Source organism: Saccopteryx bilineata, chromosome 4 (genome assembly GCF_036850765.1).
Source record: "Saccopteryx bilineata isolate mSacBil1 chromosome 4, mSacBil1_pri_phased_curated, whole genome shotgun sequence".
NCBI lineage: Eukaryota > Metazoa > Chordata > Mammalia > Chiroptera > Emballonuridae > Saccopteryx > Saccopteryx bilineata.
This window is the reverse complement of record NC_089493.1, coordinates 154,209,350-154,225,729: the sequence shown is the minus strand read 5'-3', so window position 1 is coordinate 154,225,729 and position 16,380 is coordinate 154,209,350. Positions and strand designations below refer to the sequence as shown.

Sequence of the window (16,380 nt, the reverse complement as noted above, 5' to 3'; positions counted from 1 at the left end):
AAACTGAAGTTTGGGAGGTATTAACATGGGGCTTGAAGTCAAGAATTCCAACAACTAAACCTAAGTATTCACTTGATGTCCTTCCCTTTGGCTTCTGGAGGAAGGCAGCCCATCCATCCTACCCTATCAGAGCAGGCTAGAAACAATAGGCGGGAGTGTCTCAGAAAGCCCTTCCCTATTGGACCCAGCCTACTTAAACTTCACTCTGGCCACTAAGCGCAACCAGCACTGCTTTTAGTGTGTAGTTGGCAGCAGAGCTCCTGAGGGCCTTTGTTATTTGGTCTTGCAAATGTTATCCTTCAAAGCATCCCACATTCAGGCCTTTGACTAGGCCTTTACCTTGTTTCTTTACTTGGCTCAGGAGCCAATTTTAAGAAGCTTTCCTTACAACTATCCCCGAACCCCATGCTGTGTAAGTGTCTTGTAGTCCCAAAGCTCCAGACTTCTGTTAACAATACGTATCAGTCATACCTGCCTTTTAATCCGCTTGACATCCTCTACCAGATTGGGTGAGTGCAAGGACCTTGCCTAGAAATCCTGAGCCTGACCCAAGGCAGGTGCTGGGGAATGCTTGTGGAATGACTGACAGCATGGCCAGCGTTGTGCGATTTTTATCTGCATGTGGAGGCCTTGATTGACAGGCTTCATTCCCTCCTCAGTCGTTATATTTGGTTCCACTGCATCAGTTCAAGTTGGTTTGGTTGTTTTAAGTCCAACCAAAAGCAAAGACTGAATTGAATGGAGCAGTCCCCACACTGTGGCTCCATAAATAAGCCATTCTGGACTAAAAAGAGCTGTGCCCTCAAACATGCTGGGGATGTGCTGGAGTCTAGCTCCATCACTGCTCCACTGACTCACATGAGCACATGAGGAGCTTTGAAAGTCTGTATTTGAAGATCCTCTTTGAGTTCTCTAGGACTATTTGACCACAGCCCTTTTCTGGGAAACACAGGGTACACAGCACACAGGCAATGATGAACCCGGTAGTTCAGTCAGTTATGTGGTTAGTTAATGTCCAGTCTCTGCCAAGTTTTTGGAAACATTGAAAATGGTGAGGTGCCATGTTAGTTCCTTTATGGGCCATTAGGTGCCAGGAGCCCCATGTGGGGGAACTCTTGATGGAGGGGTAATGACCACAGTGCCTAGGCTGTGGCAGGGGTGGCCTCATCCAAAGGCAGGTTTTCTCCTGAAAGTTTGGAAATTGTTAAATTGTTGGAAAGATCCTTCTCCCCGCCCCTCCCTTGCAAATATTATCCCTTTAGGGAAGCTCTACTTTCCAGCAACGGAAAGTTTGGGAATCATTAGGCCATATGATTTCTATGAGCCCCTGCACTGCAGTCTTTAGTCTGTTTACCCCTAAAACCAAAAACGGTGGTAAGACTTAGAATGAATTCAAAGTATAAGTGGGTCAGAGTTGATTAAGTAGGGTGTACAGAGAGTGCACCAGAAATAGAAGTATGCAATATCCAAAGGGAACCGAACCAGAGGTTACAGGAAAAAAAAAAAAATCTGTTACTCAATTGGCCACTTCCTCCCTCAATGACACATAGGCTTATCAGAGGTGATGAGGGAGTGAGTCCGTGAGTACGGTAGCAGGACCAGTGATTGCTCCTGGATCTGGGAATGATCTTCGCGGAGTCTCCAAGGCCAGGCCTCGGGCTCAACGTCCAGACTTCCGAGCTGACGTAGCCAAACCCAGGAAGACGGCTGCCACCGTGAAGCCCTGGGCGGCGATCTGGGTGCGCTGGCCTGACCCCGGTGGAAGCAGTAGAGTCCGTCGGTATAGGCGGCCGCCGTGCTCAGGCATCCCGAGGAAGAGTTGCAAAGGGCAGGAACATCAGAGGTTCCTTCCAGCTTTGAGCCTTACTTCAACAGGGTGAATATCTCAGAACAGCAGGGGGCGACCTAGGGTGGGAAGTGTCGGTAGAGGGAGGGTTCCTGCGTTAACAACGCTCGCCCCATCCGAGACCAGTTCTGCTCCAAAGAGGTTCATCACTCCTCCTCCGTCCCCGCTTCCGCCACTTCTCTGGTCCGTTCTTATTCCGGTCCCGCCTGATGTCACAGGTCCTCCCCTATACCTTTCCCCCAGCTACCAGTGTTTTGTAGTTTACAGTTCCTGTAGCACCCGCTTACCTAATTGTATTATTACATATTGGACTCTCGCGTTGTTTCTTTTCCTTACAGCTTTCCGTTGTTCTAGAGTACTCGCCCTGGGCTCTCCGGTCCCGCGCACGCCATCACACCTGGGCATCAGGGCATTCTGGCCCACTCCCCCCATCTCATTACTCTGGCCTAGGCAAAGGCATCTACCGGAGGGGGCAGGACCTCGGAGGGTTCGCCTGCAAAACAAATGACGGAGTCGGTCACTTCCAGGTAGAATACCAAGACTTTCCTTTGCTAACAGCGTATCCGTCTACCTCCAGCCTTGAACTTCCCAAAGAGCTTCCTTACCCACACCCCATTTCGGGCTAAGAAAGATCCAAGGAAAGCAGTAGGATAGAAAAACCTTGCCTTGCCTGTCACATTCAGTTCAGAGGTGACCTCTTCCCGAATCAGACCGCCGCCAACTAGGGAAGCCCATTGGGTGCCCACCCACGGTAGGAGCCGTGGAGTGTCCCTCCCGCACTCTCCCAAATCCTAACTCCCGCGAAGAGACAGGACAGGAACCCAAGGGCACAAACGAATTAACTATAATACTTGCCCCTCGATCCCCGCCGGCGGCTCCGCCCACGGAGGCGAGGATTAAAGGGCCGGAAGGTTCTGCTCGTGCCGCACAGCCCGTGCCGCACAGCCCCTCCCGCTCCCCCTGCTCATCCAGGCCCCACCCACTTGGGGGCCGTGCGCCGGGCCTATTTCTACCCCCAGCAGCCGTTGCCGCTTTAAACGGGGGTGGGGCTGCGGCTCCGTGGCTGTCTGTGCGTCGTTGGTGGTCGCGGGTCGGAGCTGCAAGGAGGCCGGGGACTGGAGTCCGGGTGAATGTGGAAGAGGAGCGCAAGGGCTCCGGGAAGCGCGTGCGGCGGTTACGACTGGTCTGGAGCGGTACAGGCGTGGGGGAGGTGTCTGGCGTGGCGGCTCCGCGGAGTGACAGATGGGGGGCTACGTGCGTCACCGATTCCCATTCTCCCGTGGGTCCTAACCGTAGTTGCAACCTCCGCAGTTGCCTGCTCGGGCTGGAGAGCAGCGGCAGGCGAAGGGCGAGCTGCGAGAGAATGTGTTGGTCCTCGGCGCTTGCCGTAGTGCGGCCTGGGAGGCGGGCGTTCCGCGCCTGGGTACGGTGACAAGAGGAGGGAAGCGGAGGGCCGTTCGAGGCTGGGCAGGTAGACCGTGGGTTTGGACACCGTTTATCGAGGCGCTCCCGGCCAGCTTGGCCCCTCCGGGCCTGCATGCAGGCACCTGGCCCTCCTGGCCTAGCGCGAAGAGCGCAGGTAGTGGCGCGGAGCAGCGCCCCCTCTGGCGTGGCGGCGCCGCCTTGAGGTCCCGGCGGCGGGGCGTTTGCCCGAGTGCCGATGCGGCGCAGGCTCGGGCCTTCCCACCTGGGTCCGGCTGCGGAGGCTCCAAGGAAGCCAGGCCTGGACTCCCAGCTGCCGGGGTCTTCGAGCTTCCCTTGGACACAGACGCGAGATGGGACGTTATCTCTTAGGCTCCCCTTCTTCCACCCCCCGAAGGCCAGAAAACAGAGCCAGGCCCCTCGGGGCCCCAGGAAATGGAAGAGTTGACGAATCCGGTGAAAAAGGGGATCTGAGTTTTGGAGATGACCAGAAATTTTTTAGAGAGAGGCCATGACCCTAAGTGTTGGGTTCCCGGGGATGGGGATATGGAGCCCTCTGCGTTTGGAGGAGGGAGTGTGACTTGAAAAAGGAAGCAGTAGTCTGCTCATCCATCAGAATTCTTCCCTTTGCTCTCTTTAGGTCCTTCTCCGGCCGTGAGCCAGAGGAATGGAACTTAGGAGTGGGACTAATGGTGAACTGTATATAATAGAACAGCTGTGGGTGCCCTGTCTGCATCGCAGTAGTGCTTTCGGTGTTCTGGGAGAGTGGCCAGAAGAAGGGGCCTTTGTAGTGTTAGGGCGTCCCCATGGTTTGGGGCAGAAGTGTGAACTGTAAGGCAGTGCATTTGGTAGGGCAAAGCTTTTTTTTTTTTTTTTTTTTAATTAATTTATTTATTCATTTTAGAGAGGAGAGGGAGACAGAGAGAGAGAGAAGGGGGGGAGGAGCTGGAAACATCAACTCCCATATGTGCCTTGACCAGGCAAGCCCAGGGTTTCGAACAGGCAACCTCAGCATTTCTAGGTTGACGCTTTATCCACTGCGCCACCACAGGCCAGGCTTTTTTTTTTTTTTTTTTTTTTTTTAAATAAAATTTATTCACTGTGCTCACAATGAGCCAAGTACCGTATTACTCTTTTTGCTTAGGGCAAAGCTTTTGAAAGGCATGTAGAAGAGTTATTGGTGTGTTTGTTGAAGAAAGAAAATCATGTCCCGAACCAGCCTTTTTAAGGCAGAGTGAAATTAGATACATATAGGGAGCATAGGTAAAAGCAATTTTCCCAGGTTCTCTAGACACTTTTGTGAGAGTTTTAAAAATAGAATCTTAAGTTTCCCTCTATTTTTAAGTCTGAAGTGGTAGTTCTCAAAGTGTGGTCAACATCTTGTTTCCGACTCATTGAGGTGCTTGTTTTAGAACACTTATTCATTCATTCAGTGAGCATTTTTTGAGTGCCTACTGTGTGCTAGCTGCCAACAGTTTACAGCTTCCTGGGCTCCTCATTGAATCACTCACTGCCTCTAGGTGATGCTTGAGCATTCACTTTTGGCTTCTGGTGATTTAATGCAAGAACTGGCCGAACTACAGCCAGCCGACCAAATCCGGCCTGCTGCCTTTTTTTATATATCCCATGAACTAAGAATAGTTTTTATACTTTTTAAATGGTTGGGGAAAAGTCAAAAGAAAAATAATGTTTCAGGACACGTGAGAATTATATGAAATTGAAATTTCTTTGTCCAGAAATAAAACTATATTGGATCATAGCTAATCTTATTTTTATGTGGCTGAGTACTTGTGCATCATGGCCATAAAGCTTAAAATATTTGTTATCTGCCTGACCAGGCGGTGGCGCAGTGGATAGAGCATTGGACTGGGATGCTGAGGACCCAGGTTCGAGACCCCGAGGTCACCAGCTTGAGCGCAGGCTCATCTGGCTTGAGCAAAAGTTCACCAGCTTGGACTCAAGGTCGCTGGCTCGAGCAAGGTGTTACTCTGTCTGCTGAAGGCCCGCGGTCAAGGCACATATGAGAAAGCAATCAATGAACAACTAAGGTGTCGCAATGCGCAATGAAAACTAATGATTGATGCTTCTCATCTCTCCGTTCCTGTCTGTCTGTCCGTCTATCCCTCTCTCTGACTCTCTATCTTTAAAGAAAACACAAAAAAACTTATTATCTGACTCTCTATAGAGAATAAAGAGAAAGCTTGCTGACCCCTGGCTTAGGGAAGGAAGGAATATGGTAGGAAAGAAAAACACCTGTCTAGAAAAATATTTAGAAATTAAAATATAAAATGTGGTACAGAATGTGTTTCCCTCCATCAGGCCGATCTGCGCATTGGCAGGCTGGTGTCTCAGCAAATGCTTCTTAGGAAGGGACCATATCCTGGAGGACCTAGGACAGGCAAGGAGGAAGCATCACTGACCACCTGCCCTTTGAACACCAAATGCCTTTCATCACAATATCCTAATTACCAATTTGAGCCTGACCAGGCGGTTGCCCAGTGGATAGAGCGTTGGACTGTGGAGGACCCAGGTTCGAGACCCCGAGGTCCCCAGCTTGAGCGCGAGCTCATCTGGTTTGAGCAAGGCTCACCAGCCTGAGCCCAAGGTCACTTGGTCTGCTGTAGTCCCCCCCCCCCCCCATCAAGACACATATGAGAAATCAATCAATGAACAACTAAGGAACCTAATGAAGAATTGATGTTTCTCATCTCTCTCCCTTCCTGTCTGTCCCTCTCTCTGACTCTCTTTGTCTCTGTCTCTCTCTCTCACACACACACACACACATGCACAAAAAGGGAATAGTGTATTTTGGATTGATGCAAAAGTATTCAGCTAAAGCAGGCATTGAAGTAGGATTTTCATAGAGATTGTGAGCCTGGCCCTTAATAAATTGGCTAATTTATACGTTTCTTTTTATAGGCTAGGTGAACTCATGGACCTGATACTTTTCTCTTGAGCAAGGAACTATCAAAAGAAAATGGCATTTGTTGCAGCACAGGGGGCCACTGTGGTTGACCAAACCACTCTGATGAAAAAATACCTTCAGTTTGTGGCAGCTCTCACAGATGTAAATACCCGTGAGTTGATTCTTTTTGTTGTTAAGGAATGTGTTAATGTGACTCATTCATCTCAATTCCAAGAATGTGCATATGAAAATAAATAGTAACATTAACTTTAATTCTAATTTCCTCTCTCTTTCCTGTGGAGAAGCAAAATGATGAGCATCACTGGCTAGAGCTCCAAAGAGGCACGTGTGAGCATGTGCGTGTGCGTGCGTGTGTGTGTGTGTGTGTGTGTGTGTGTGGGTGTCTTGTCTGTGTATGCACACATAAGTGTGGGAGTGTGAATGTGTGGTTGTAGGGAACTAGTTATGTGCCTTCTGTTGGACCATGACAGTCAAACTGATAAGATCTGATTGCTTCTCTTATTAAATCCAGTAATTTTATAGACATTCTTTTTTTTAATTTTTTTGTATTTTTCTGAAGCTGGAAACCGGGAGAGACAGACAGATTCCCGCATGCGCCCGACACGCATCCACCCGGCACGCCCACCAGGGGGCGATGCTCTGCCCCTCCGGGGCGTTGCTCTTTTGCCACCAGAGCCACTCCAGCGCCAGCCTCGCTGCGGGAGGGGAAGAGAGAGAGAGGAAGGAGAGGGGGAGGGGTGGAGAAGCAGATGGACGCTTCTCCTGTGTGCCCTGGCCGGAATTGAACCCGGGACTTCTGCACGCCAGCCTGACGCTCTACCACTGAGCTAACCGGCCAGGGCCTATAGACATTCTTAACATAATTTCAGTTACCTGATGATTTGTTTTTTTCATTTCACAGCTGATGAAACAAAGTTAAAAATGATGCAAGAAGTTAGTGAGAACTTTGAGGTATGATCTTTATATTATATACTTTTCATTTTGAGGTAAATATTTTTGTGGGCTTTCCTTTTGTTTCTCTGTCAGTCTTTTTTACTAGTAATTAACAAAAACATGGTCTCTCTTCATGTAATTTATTGTATTTTAAAATTGAAATATGAAAGTTTATACTCAGTATTGTCCAACTTCTTTATACTGGTGATAGTTGCTTTGGGTTTGGTTGGTTAACATTTTTAAGTTTTTAAACACGGTAGCTTTTTACTCTCAGGCTTTTACTCACAGGATGCATTCATACTTTGCTGTGAATTTCTATTCAGGCAATACCATGGAATGAGAGCTAGATATCAGTTTTGGCTCTATTACTTATCATATCTGGTGACCTTGATCAAGCAATTTATCTCTTCTGGGCTTTGCAAACTACAGTTACATTGTCTTTAGGTCCCTTAGGCTCTATTCATTTTTCAGTTTTTTCTTTTTTGTCTTTTAGATTGCATAATTTCTAGAGATCTGCCTTCAGGTTCACTGACTATTTTTCTGTCATCTCCAATCCCTGGGGATGTTATTTTAATTAAATTAATTTTTAAAATTTGATTGATTTTAAAGAGAGAGGAAGAGAAAGAGAAAGAGAGAAAGGAACAGAAACATCAATCTGTTCTTATAATGTGCCCGTGACCTGGTATTGAATCCGCAACCTTTGGATTTTGAGATGATGCTCAATCAACCAGGCTATCTGGCCAGGGCTAATTTAATTTGTTTTAGAGAATTTTTATGTGTTCATTTGAATCAAACTGAAGGCATATGCCTGGAAGCATGATCTGAAATGCTTCTGGGATGTTATATTTAAATTTTTATTTATATTTAATTTTTGCATTTTTATTATTTTTTAAAAGATTTTACTGATTTTTATGGGGATGGGCAGCAAGAAGTATACCATGTAGCTGCTTCACTTTTAGTTCAGTGGTAGTCAACCTGGTCCCTACCGCCCACTAGTGGGCATTCCAGCTTTCATGGTGGGCGGTAGCAGAGCAACCAAAGCATAAATAAAAAGATTTAACTATATAGTAAGTTGTTTTATAAAGATTTATTCTGTCAAACATAGCGAAAATCCGACAAAAAGTACTTGGTAAGTAATTATTATTATATGCTTTAACTTGCTGTAACTCTGCTTTATAAATTTTATAAAGTAGTTACTTCCCTACTTTATAAATCACCATTACTGTGGAACTGGTGGGCGGTTAGAAAATTTTACTACTAACAGAGATACAAAAGTGGGCAGTCGTTATTAAAAGGTTGACTACCCCTGCTTTAGTTGATCATTGCTTGCTTGTTGTATGTCCCTTGACCAGGCAAGCCCAGGGTTTCCTATCGTTGACCTGAGTATACTGGGTTGATGCTTTATCTACTGCGCCACCACAGTCAGGCAGTTTTTGCATTTTAAATTTTGTTGTTATAGTTTCAGTTATAGAATTTCCATTTGATTCTCTGTAGATTTCATTTCTCTGCAGATTCCCCATCTTCATTTATTAAGACCATGTTTTTCTCTTTTTTTAATTTTTATTTTTTAAAATTTTCATTGATTTTAATTTATTGTGTTCACATAGATTCAAGTGTCACACCGAATATATCCACCCTCCCCCCAATGCCTTTCCTCCTTCAGGATTTGCTGTCCTGCTCTCTATAATACTGTGTTATGTATATATATTTTCATTTATCTCTTTCCCATCTCTGATCCCATCCTCTCATCCCCTTTCCCTCTGTCCTTTATTTTTTTATTTAGACAAATAAATTTAACAGGGTGACATTGGTAAACCAGACCAGAGCACATAGATTTAGAGAAAACATCTCCACATCATTTAGACAGTTGATCATGCCAAATACCCATCACCCAAAGTCAAATCATCCTTCATCACCCTATATATTTTTCTCTTTAAGCCCCTCCCCCTCCCAGCCAGGGCTGGATTGGAATAAGATGGCCCTGGGCACTGAGGATGGTTCCATGGCCTCTGCCTCAGGCACTAAAATAGCTTAGTTGCTGAGCAGCATAGCAATGCCCCAGATGGGCAGAGCATTGCCCCCTAGTGGGCTTTCTGGGTGGATCCCTGTTGGGGCATATGTGGGAGTCTCTCTGCCTCTCCTCCCTTCATTAAATTAAAAAAACTCACATGAAAAATTCATATGGATCTAAAAACTGGATGCTGAGTTAAAATACTGGCAGAATAACTGGGCAACTTAATAAATGAGTCTTTTTTATGGGAGAAATTTGACACTCAGATGTTTTGAAGGGTATGGAATCAGTGGATGGTATAAGTTTTTAGTAACAGTTGACATACTGTATTGTATTAGTTTCATGTCTACAGCATAGTGATTAGGCATTTACCATATTTTCCCATGTATTAGATGCACCTTAATTTTGGGGCCCGAAATTTGAAAAAAAAAAGGTATTACATAAAGTTATTGAACTCAAGTTTTATTCATCATAAAATTCATACAACTCTTCATCACTGTCTAAACTCCTATCTATTAGCTAGTACTCATCTGTGTCTGATGACGAATCACTGTTTTCATACATTGCCTTGTCCTCAGTTCCATCAATGGCATTTGAAATACCACACTCCTACAACCAGCTATATAAGACACACCCAGTTTTTAGACCCCAAATTTTTCGAAAAAGTGTGCGTCTTATATGTGGGGAAATTCGGTATATAACAGATGTGATTACCCTGATGAGTCTAGTACCCATCTGACATCAAACATAGTCATTACAATATTATAACTGACAATTTGCACTTCTCTTTTTTTTTGTGAGAGAGGAATGGAGAGAAGTGAGACGCAGTAGCTCACAATTATATCATTTTAGTTGTTCATTGATTGCTTCTCATATGTACCTTGACTGGGGGGGGGGGGTTGCAGCCAACCCAGTGACCCCTTACTCAAGCCAGAGACCCATGGGATCATGTCAGTTATCCTGTGCTGAAGTCAATGAGCCTGTGCTCAAGCTGGCAACCTTGGGTATTTGAACTTGAGACCTCAGCCCATGTCAAAGCTCTACTGCCTGGTTTGGTGGCAGTCTCCATATCTTAATCTTGATCTTAATCTTGTCCCTGTTTTCACCCATTAACCCCAATTCCTTCCCATCTAGGTAGGAATTGTCAACATGGTCTCTGTATCTATGAGTTTGTTTTGTTTGTTTTTATTTAATTTTAATTTTTAAAAAATCTATTAGCTTTAGAGAGCAAGGAAGGGAGAGAAAGAAAAGAGAAACACTGATTTGTTGTTCCACTTATTTATGCATTCATTTGTTGATTTTTTTTTTTTTTTTTACAGGAAGAGAGAGAGTCAGAGAGAGTGATAGATAGGGACAGACAGACAGGAACAGAGAGAGATGAGAAGCATCAGTCATCAGTTTAGTTGTTCATTGATTGCTTTCTCATATGTGCTTTGACCATGGGCCTTCAGCAGACCAAGTAACCCCCTTGCTCGAGCCAGTGACCTTGGGTCCAAGCTGGTGAGCTTTTTTTTTTTTTTTGCTTAAGCCAGATGAGCCGCGCTCAAGCTGGTGACCTCGAGGTCTCGAACCTGGGTTCTTCCACATCCCAGTCCAACACTCTATCCACTGCGCCACCGCCTGGTCAGACTCAGACTTTTTTTTTTTGCATTTTTCTGAAACTGGAAACGGGGAGGCAGTCAGACAGACTCCCGCATGCGCCTGACTGGGATCCACCCGGCATGCCCACCAGGGGGCGATGCTCTGCCCCTCTGGGGCATAGCTCTGTTGCATCCAGAGCCATCCTAGCACCTGAGGCAGAGGCCACAGAGCCATCCTCAGCGCCCGGGCAAACTTTACTCCAGTGGAGCCTGGGCTGTGGGAGGGGAAGAGAGAGAGAGAGAGAGGAAGGAGAGGGGGAGGGGTGGAGAAGCAAATGGGCGCTCTTCCTGTGTGCCCTAGCCAGGAATTGAACCTGGGACTCCTGCACGCCAAGCTGACGCTCTACCACTTGAGCCAACCGGCCAGGGCCTCATTCGTTGATTCTTTTTTTTATTTTTTTTTACAGAGGCAGAGATAGACAGGGACAGACAGACAGGAAGGGAGAGAGATGAGAAGCATCAATCATTAGTTTTTTGTTGTGCGTTGAGACTTCTTAGTTGTTCATTGATTGCTTTCTCATATGTGCCTTGACCACGGGCCTTCAGCAGACCGAGTAACCCCTTGCTTGAGCCAGCGACCTTGGGTCCAAGCTGGTGAGCTTTTTGCTCAAGCCAGATGAGCCCGTGCTCAAGCTGGCGACCTCGGGGTCTCGAACCTGGGTCTTTCCGCATCCCAGTCCGACGCTCTATCCACTGCGCCGCCACCTGGTCAGGCTATTCGTTGATTCTTGATGTGCCCTTACTGGAGATTGAACCTGCAACCTTGCATATCAGTAATGGTCTAACCAGTTGAGCCACCTGGCCAGGGCTTATTTTATTTTCTAGAATCCATATATAAGTGATTTTGCATGGTATTTGTCATTCTCTGTCTGACTTATTTCACTTAGCATAATATCTTCTAGGTCTAATCCATGTTGTCACAGATGGTAAGATTGCATTCTTTTTTTATGGCTGAGTAATATTTCATTGCACATACTGTATTTCCCCATGTATAAGATGCTCCCATGTATGACACACCTTACTTTTGGGGCCCGAAATTTGAAAAAGAATGTATTACGTAAAATTATTGAACTCAGGTTTTATTCATTATAAAATTCATACAACTCCTCATCCGTGTGAATAAGCGGGAAATACAAATAAGACACCCAGTTTTTAGACCCCATATTTTTCAAATATAGTGCGTCTTATACATGGAGAAATACGGTATGTACTTTTTTTTTTTTTTGAGACAGAGCTGGACAGATAGGGATAGACAGACAGGAAGGGAGAAAGATGAGAAGCATCAGTTCTTCTTTGTGGCTCCTTAGTTGTTCATTGACTGCTTTCTCATATGTGCCTTGACGGGGTGACAGAGTGAAGGGGGCTGTAGCAGTGCGAGTGACTCCTTGCTCATGCCAGGAACCTTGGGCTCAAGCCAGCAACCATTGGGTCGTGTCAGTGGTCCCATGCTCAAGCCTGTGAGCCCTTGCTCAAGCCACATGAGCCTGCGCTCAAGCCAGTGACCTTGGGGTTTCAAACCTGGGTCCTTTGTGTCCCACCTTGATGCTCTCTTCACTGTGCCACTGCCTGGTCAGGCTGTACTACATCATTTAGCCATTAGTGGACACTAAGGTGGCTTTCATATTTTTGCTCTTGTAAATATTGCAATGAACTTTTTGATTTGGTGTTTTGGGTTTTTAGGGATAAATACCCAGAGGTGGAATTGCTGAGTCTTTCTTTATCTCTTGTTATAGCCTTTGTTTGAAAGTCTGTTTTATCTGGTATAAGTATTGCTACTTCAGCTTTTTATTTTGTTTTTATTCGTATGAAATATCTTTTTCAATCTGTGTGTGTCTTTGAATCTATAGGCAGCAATGCATGGTTCTCAGTTTCTTAGGCATTCTTATGCCTGAGCATTTAACCCATTTACCTTTAAAGTTATTATTTTTTTAAAATTTTTTTATTCATTTTAGAGAGGAGAGAGAGTTAGAATGAGAGAGAAAGGGGGGAGGAGCAGGAAGCATCAACTCCCATATATGCCTTGACCAGGCAAGCCCAGGGTTTTGAACCGGTGACCTCAGTGTTCCAGGTCAATGCTTTATCCACTGCACCACCTCAGGTCAGGCTACATTTAAAGTTATTATTGATAGGTAAGTAGTTATTGACATTTTATTATTCATATTTTTATCTTTCTTTTTCTTAAGTTCCTATATCATTTCTTGCTGCTTTAGCTTTTTCTTGTCTAGAAAAACAAACTCAGTCCTTGTCCCCAGTGAGTGTACAGTCTAGTTGGGGAGAGACTGTTGAGGCACTGCACAACTCCTTGGGGCGCTTTCTCCTTGTACATATTCTAAGCATATGTAGCCCCTGGAATTATACACTGGGTTGTCCCTGAGAGATTGATGCTCAGGTCCATATTCCCAGACTTGCAGTATAGTATATTTTGTTTTTGCCCTTAGCCTATTTTCTCCCGTTTCTCTGTTTCTTCCTTCATAGACTACTGTTCTAGGATATCTTATGTAATAGACAACCCAAGATCTTTATTTTCAGCCCAGATCTGTGTCTGGAGCTCCAGACATTAGATTTCACTGCCCAAATGCTGCGCCTTACTGGCTTGTCTGACTCATGATAATAAGTTTAACTTCTTTTATATTCCCATCCTTGCCATACTGAACTTTTTTGTGTGCCTTTTACACTAATGTTTTCTTATAATTTTGTGCCTTTACATATTCTTTTCTTAGAACCTTCTTCTTTCTTAATTTTTCATGTGGTTAGTTCTTACAGACTTTTTAGGTTTTTAGTATAAAATCACTTTTTCAGGAAGATAGTTTTTGCCGTTGATTCTGCCCGTAAATCATATTTCATTGTTAGATGTTCCTTAATCATAGTTCTGTATTGTTAGTTCTTCTCTTGATATCTGTCTTCTCTTGATATCTGTTTTCACCACACTACTGTTTCCCCAATCTCTGAGGGCATAAATTGTTTACTTTCTTAATCATTTTGTCTCCATTGAGCACTGGATAGGAGCTTAATACATAGTTGTGTGAGTGAGGGAGACCTTAACAGAGGGAAGGGCCTTAGATATTGTAGTTAATTTGAATTGACTTCTAAAATTGACTGATTCTGACTTTCAGCAAGTTTTTAACCTCTCTAAGTCTCTTAAATTTAAATTTTTTTTTTTTTTTACAGAGACAGAGAGTGAGTCAGAGAGAGGGATAGACAGGGACAGACAGACAGGAACGGAGAGAGATGAGAAGCATCAATCATTAGTTTTTCATTGTGCGTTGCAACACCTTAGTTGTTCATTGATTGCTTTCTCATATGTGCCTTGACCGCGGGCCTTCAGCAGACTGAGTAACCCCTTGCTGGGGCTAGCAATCATGGGTTCACGCTGGTGGGGTTCTTGCTCAAACCAAATGAGCCCGTGCTCAAGCTGGTGACCTCGGGGTCTCGAACCTGGGTCTTCCACATCCCAGTCCGACGCTTTATCCACTGTGCCACCGCCTGGTCAGGCTCTCTAAGTCTCTTTATCTGTGAAGTAGGCATAATATTTACCTGCGGGTTGTGTTGAGGACTGTGTGAGAAAGAGTAAAAGACATGTAATGCAGTATTTCTTGAGCACATAGGTGCTCAGCATTCACTGTAGACACTGTTATAAGCTTTATATGTATTAACTCATGTCATATTTACATGAGTACATTAGGCAGGAAATATTGTGTCTCTCTTTTTTTTTTTTGGTATTTTTCTGAAGCTGGAAACGGGGAGACAGTCAGACAGACTCCCGCATGCGCCTGACCGGGATCCATCTGGCACGCCCACCAGGGGCGAAGCTCTGCCCACCAGGGGGCGATGCTCTGCTGCGACCAGAGCCACTCTAGCGCCTGGGGCAGAGGCCAAGGAGCCATCCCTAGCGCCCAGGCCATCTTTGCCCCAATGGAGCCTTGACTGCGGGAGGGGAAGAGAGAGACAGAGAGGAAGGAGGGGGGGGTGGAGAAGCAAATGGGCGCTTCTCCTATGTGCCCTGGCCGGGAATTGAACCCGGGTCCCCTGCACGCCAGGCCGATGCTCTACTGCTGAGCCAACCGGCCAGGGCCTGTCTCTCTCTTTTTTAACGCTTTGAGTAGTAAGTGTTTTTCATGCTCACTGATCCCTGGGAGTGATTTTTTTCAAAAATGAAATTAGTTTGTTACAGTTTTATTAACTTAAATCACATTTGTTTGATAACCACTTTATGGAAACAATAACATGTTTGCCTTTTTTTAATGTTGCCTTACACATTTTTAAGATAAATCGATAGTACTCTGTATTGTCAGGAGGCACGAGGACATACATGAATGTTTGTATTATTCAAAGGGTTAAGTTCTTTTTTTTTAATTTTTAAAAAGATATATTGATTTTAGAGAGAGGGAGAGAAAGGCGGGAGGATTGGGAAGCATCAGCTTATAGTAGTTGCTTCTTGTATGTGCCTTAACCGGACAAGCCTGGGGTTTGGGCCTCAGCATTGCAGGTCGACACTTTAATCTACTGCCACCATGGTCAGATAATACAATATTATCCTCTCTTAATGGGTGGGGCCATTGAGGCACAGAGGTTTATAATCCTAACTGGGACCCAGAAACTGAACAAATAGTCATTTTAGTATCCTATCCCAATCTATAGTTTCATTTCCTACTTTCCTTTTTAAATTAATGCTGATATTAATAATGGGTAAGATTTAATTCATCGAGACCTAATGAATTAGAAGGTTTTTTTTTGTTTTTTTTTTTGTTTTTTTTACAGGGACAGAGAGAGTTAGAGAGAGGGATAGACAGGGACAGACAGACAGGAACGGAGAGGTGAGAAGCATCAATCATTAGTTTTTTGTTGCGACACCTTATGAACAACTGAATCAGTTGTTCATTGATTGCTTTCTCATATGTGCCTCGACCGCAGGTCTTCAGCAGACCGAGTAACCCCTTGCTTGAACCAGCGACCTTAGGTCAGGCTGATGAGCTTTTGCTCAAACCAGATGAGCCCACACACAAGCTGGCGACCTTGGGGTGGTCTCGAACCTGGGTCCTTCACATCCCAGTCTGATGCTCTATCCACTGCACTACCGCCTGGTCAGGCTAAATTAGAGTTTTTGATTGGTAAAAGCTGTCAGTTTATTTAGGGTCTTTATTTTCCACATAAACTCAGCTCTAGAAGCTACATGAGTTTTCAGAGGTCTCATACTCAGTGTGGCAGAGCCTGCCTAGAACTGGCTCCTAGTTCAACATTTTCCACAGCATTAATATTTCTAGTTTTAACAGTGAATTTTAGCGTTTAGTTTTCTTAAGTTAGATTTCACACACAACAGTCATCCTAATTGATTTAAAACTACATCTTCACCAAAGCATCTAAAAGTATTAAAAATTACTCTTGTTTCATACTATCTTGAGGTTCTTGTACCATGAATTTGAAGTGAAAATATTTACACAAACGAGGCTTTCTTTTATTTTTGCATAATTAGAATGTAACATCATCTCCTCAATATTCTACATTCCTGGAACATATCATCCCTCGATTTCTTACATTTCTTCAAGATGGAGAAGTTCAGTTTCTTCAGGAGAAACCAGCCCAGGTAATCTCTTTAAAATTATAA

At 44.7% G+C, this 16,380-nt stretch overlaps 1 protein-coding gene, 1 long non-coding RNA gene and 1 other non-coding gene across 15 annotated transcripts in view; 2 read left to right on the top strand and 1 right to left on the bottom strand.

The window, feature by feature from the left end:
• Window positions 1-1,496: 1,496 nt before the first annotated feature.
• On the bottom strand, window positions 1,497-2,839 carry LOC136333307 (uncharacterized). Of its 2 annotated transcripts, none has more exons than XR_010731007.1 (2): window positions 2,702-2,839; window positions 1,497-2,339 (listed from the first exon to the last, which is right to left on the bottom strand). It is a non-coding gene; the product is annotated as an uncharacterized lncRNA (long non-coding RNA). The 2 variants fall into 2 exon arrangements; XR_010731008.1 differs by lacking the exon at window positions 2,702-2,839 and adding an exon at window positions 2,512-2,685.
• Window positions 2,237-16,380, top strand: part of TRRAP (transformation/transcription domain associated protein) — a 144,525-nt gene continuing 130,381 nt past the window's right edge. For 5 of the 12 annotated variants that reach the window (XM_066272267.1, XM_066272266.1, XM_066272265.1 and 2 more), the window contains exons 1-4: window positions 2,237-2,373; window positions 6,188-6,345; window positions 7,096-7,145; window positions 16,249-16,359. In XM_066272267.1, the coding sequence (XP_066128364.1) occupies window positions 6,246-6,345; window positions 7,096-7,145; window positions 16,249-16,359 (261 nt within the window). In that variant the 5' untranslated portion in view covers window positions 2,237-2,373; window positions 6,188-6,245. Of the gene's footprint in view, window positions 2,374-2,860; window positions 3,040-3,162; window positions 3,426-3,447; window positions 3,725-6,187; window positions 6,346-7,095; window positions 7,146-16,248; window positions 16,360-16,380 lie in introns of those variants that run through there. The other 7 variants (XM_066272262.1, XM_066272258.1, XM_066272259.1 and 4 more) reach the window with 7 other exon arrangements.
• Window positions 6,472-6,690, top strand: LOC136336740 (small nucleolar RNA ZL1). The gene has a single exon (XR_010731562.1). It is a non-coding gene; the product is annotated as a small nucleolar RNA ZL1 (small nucleolar RNA).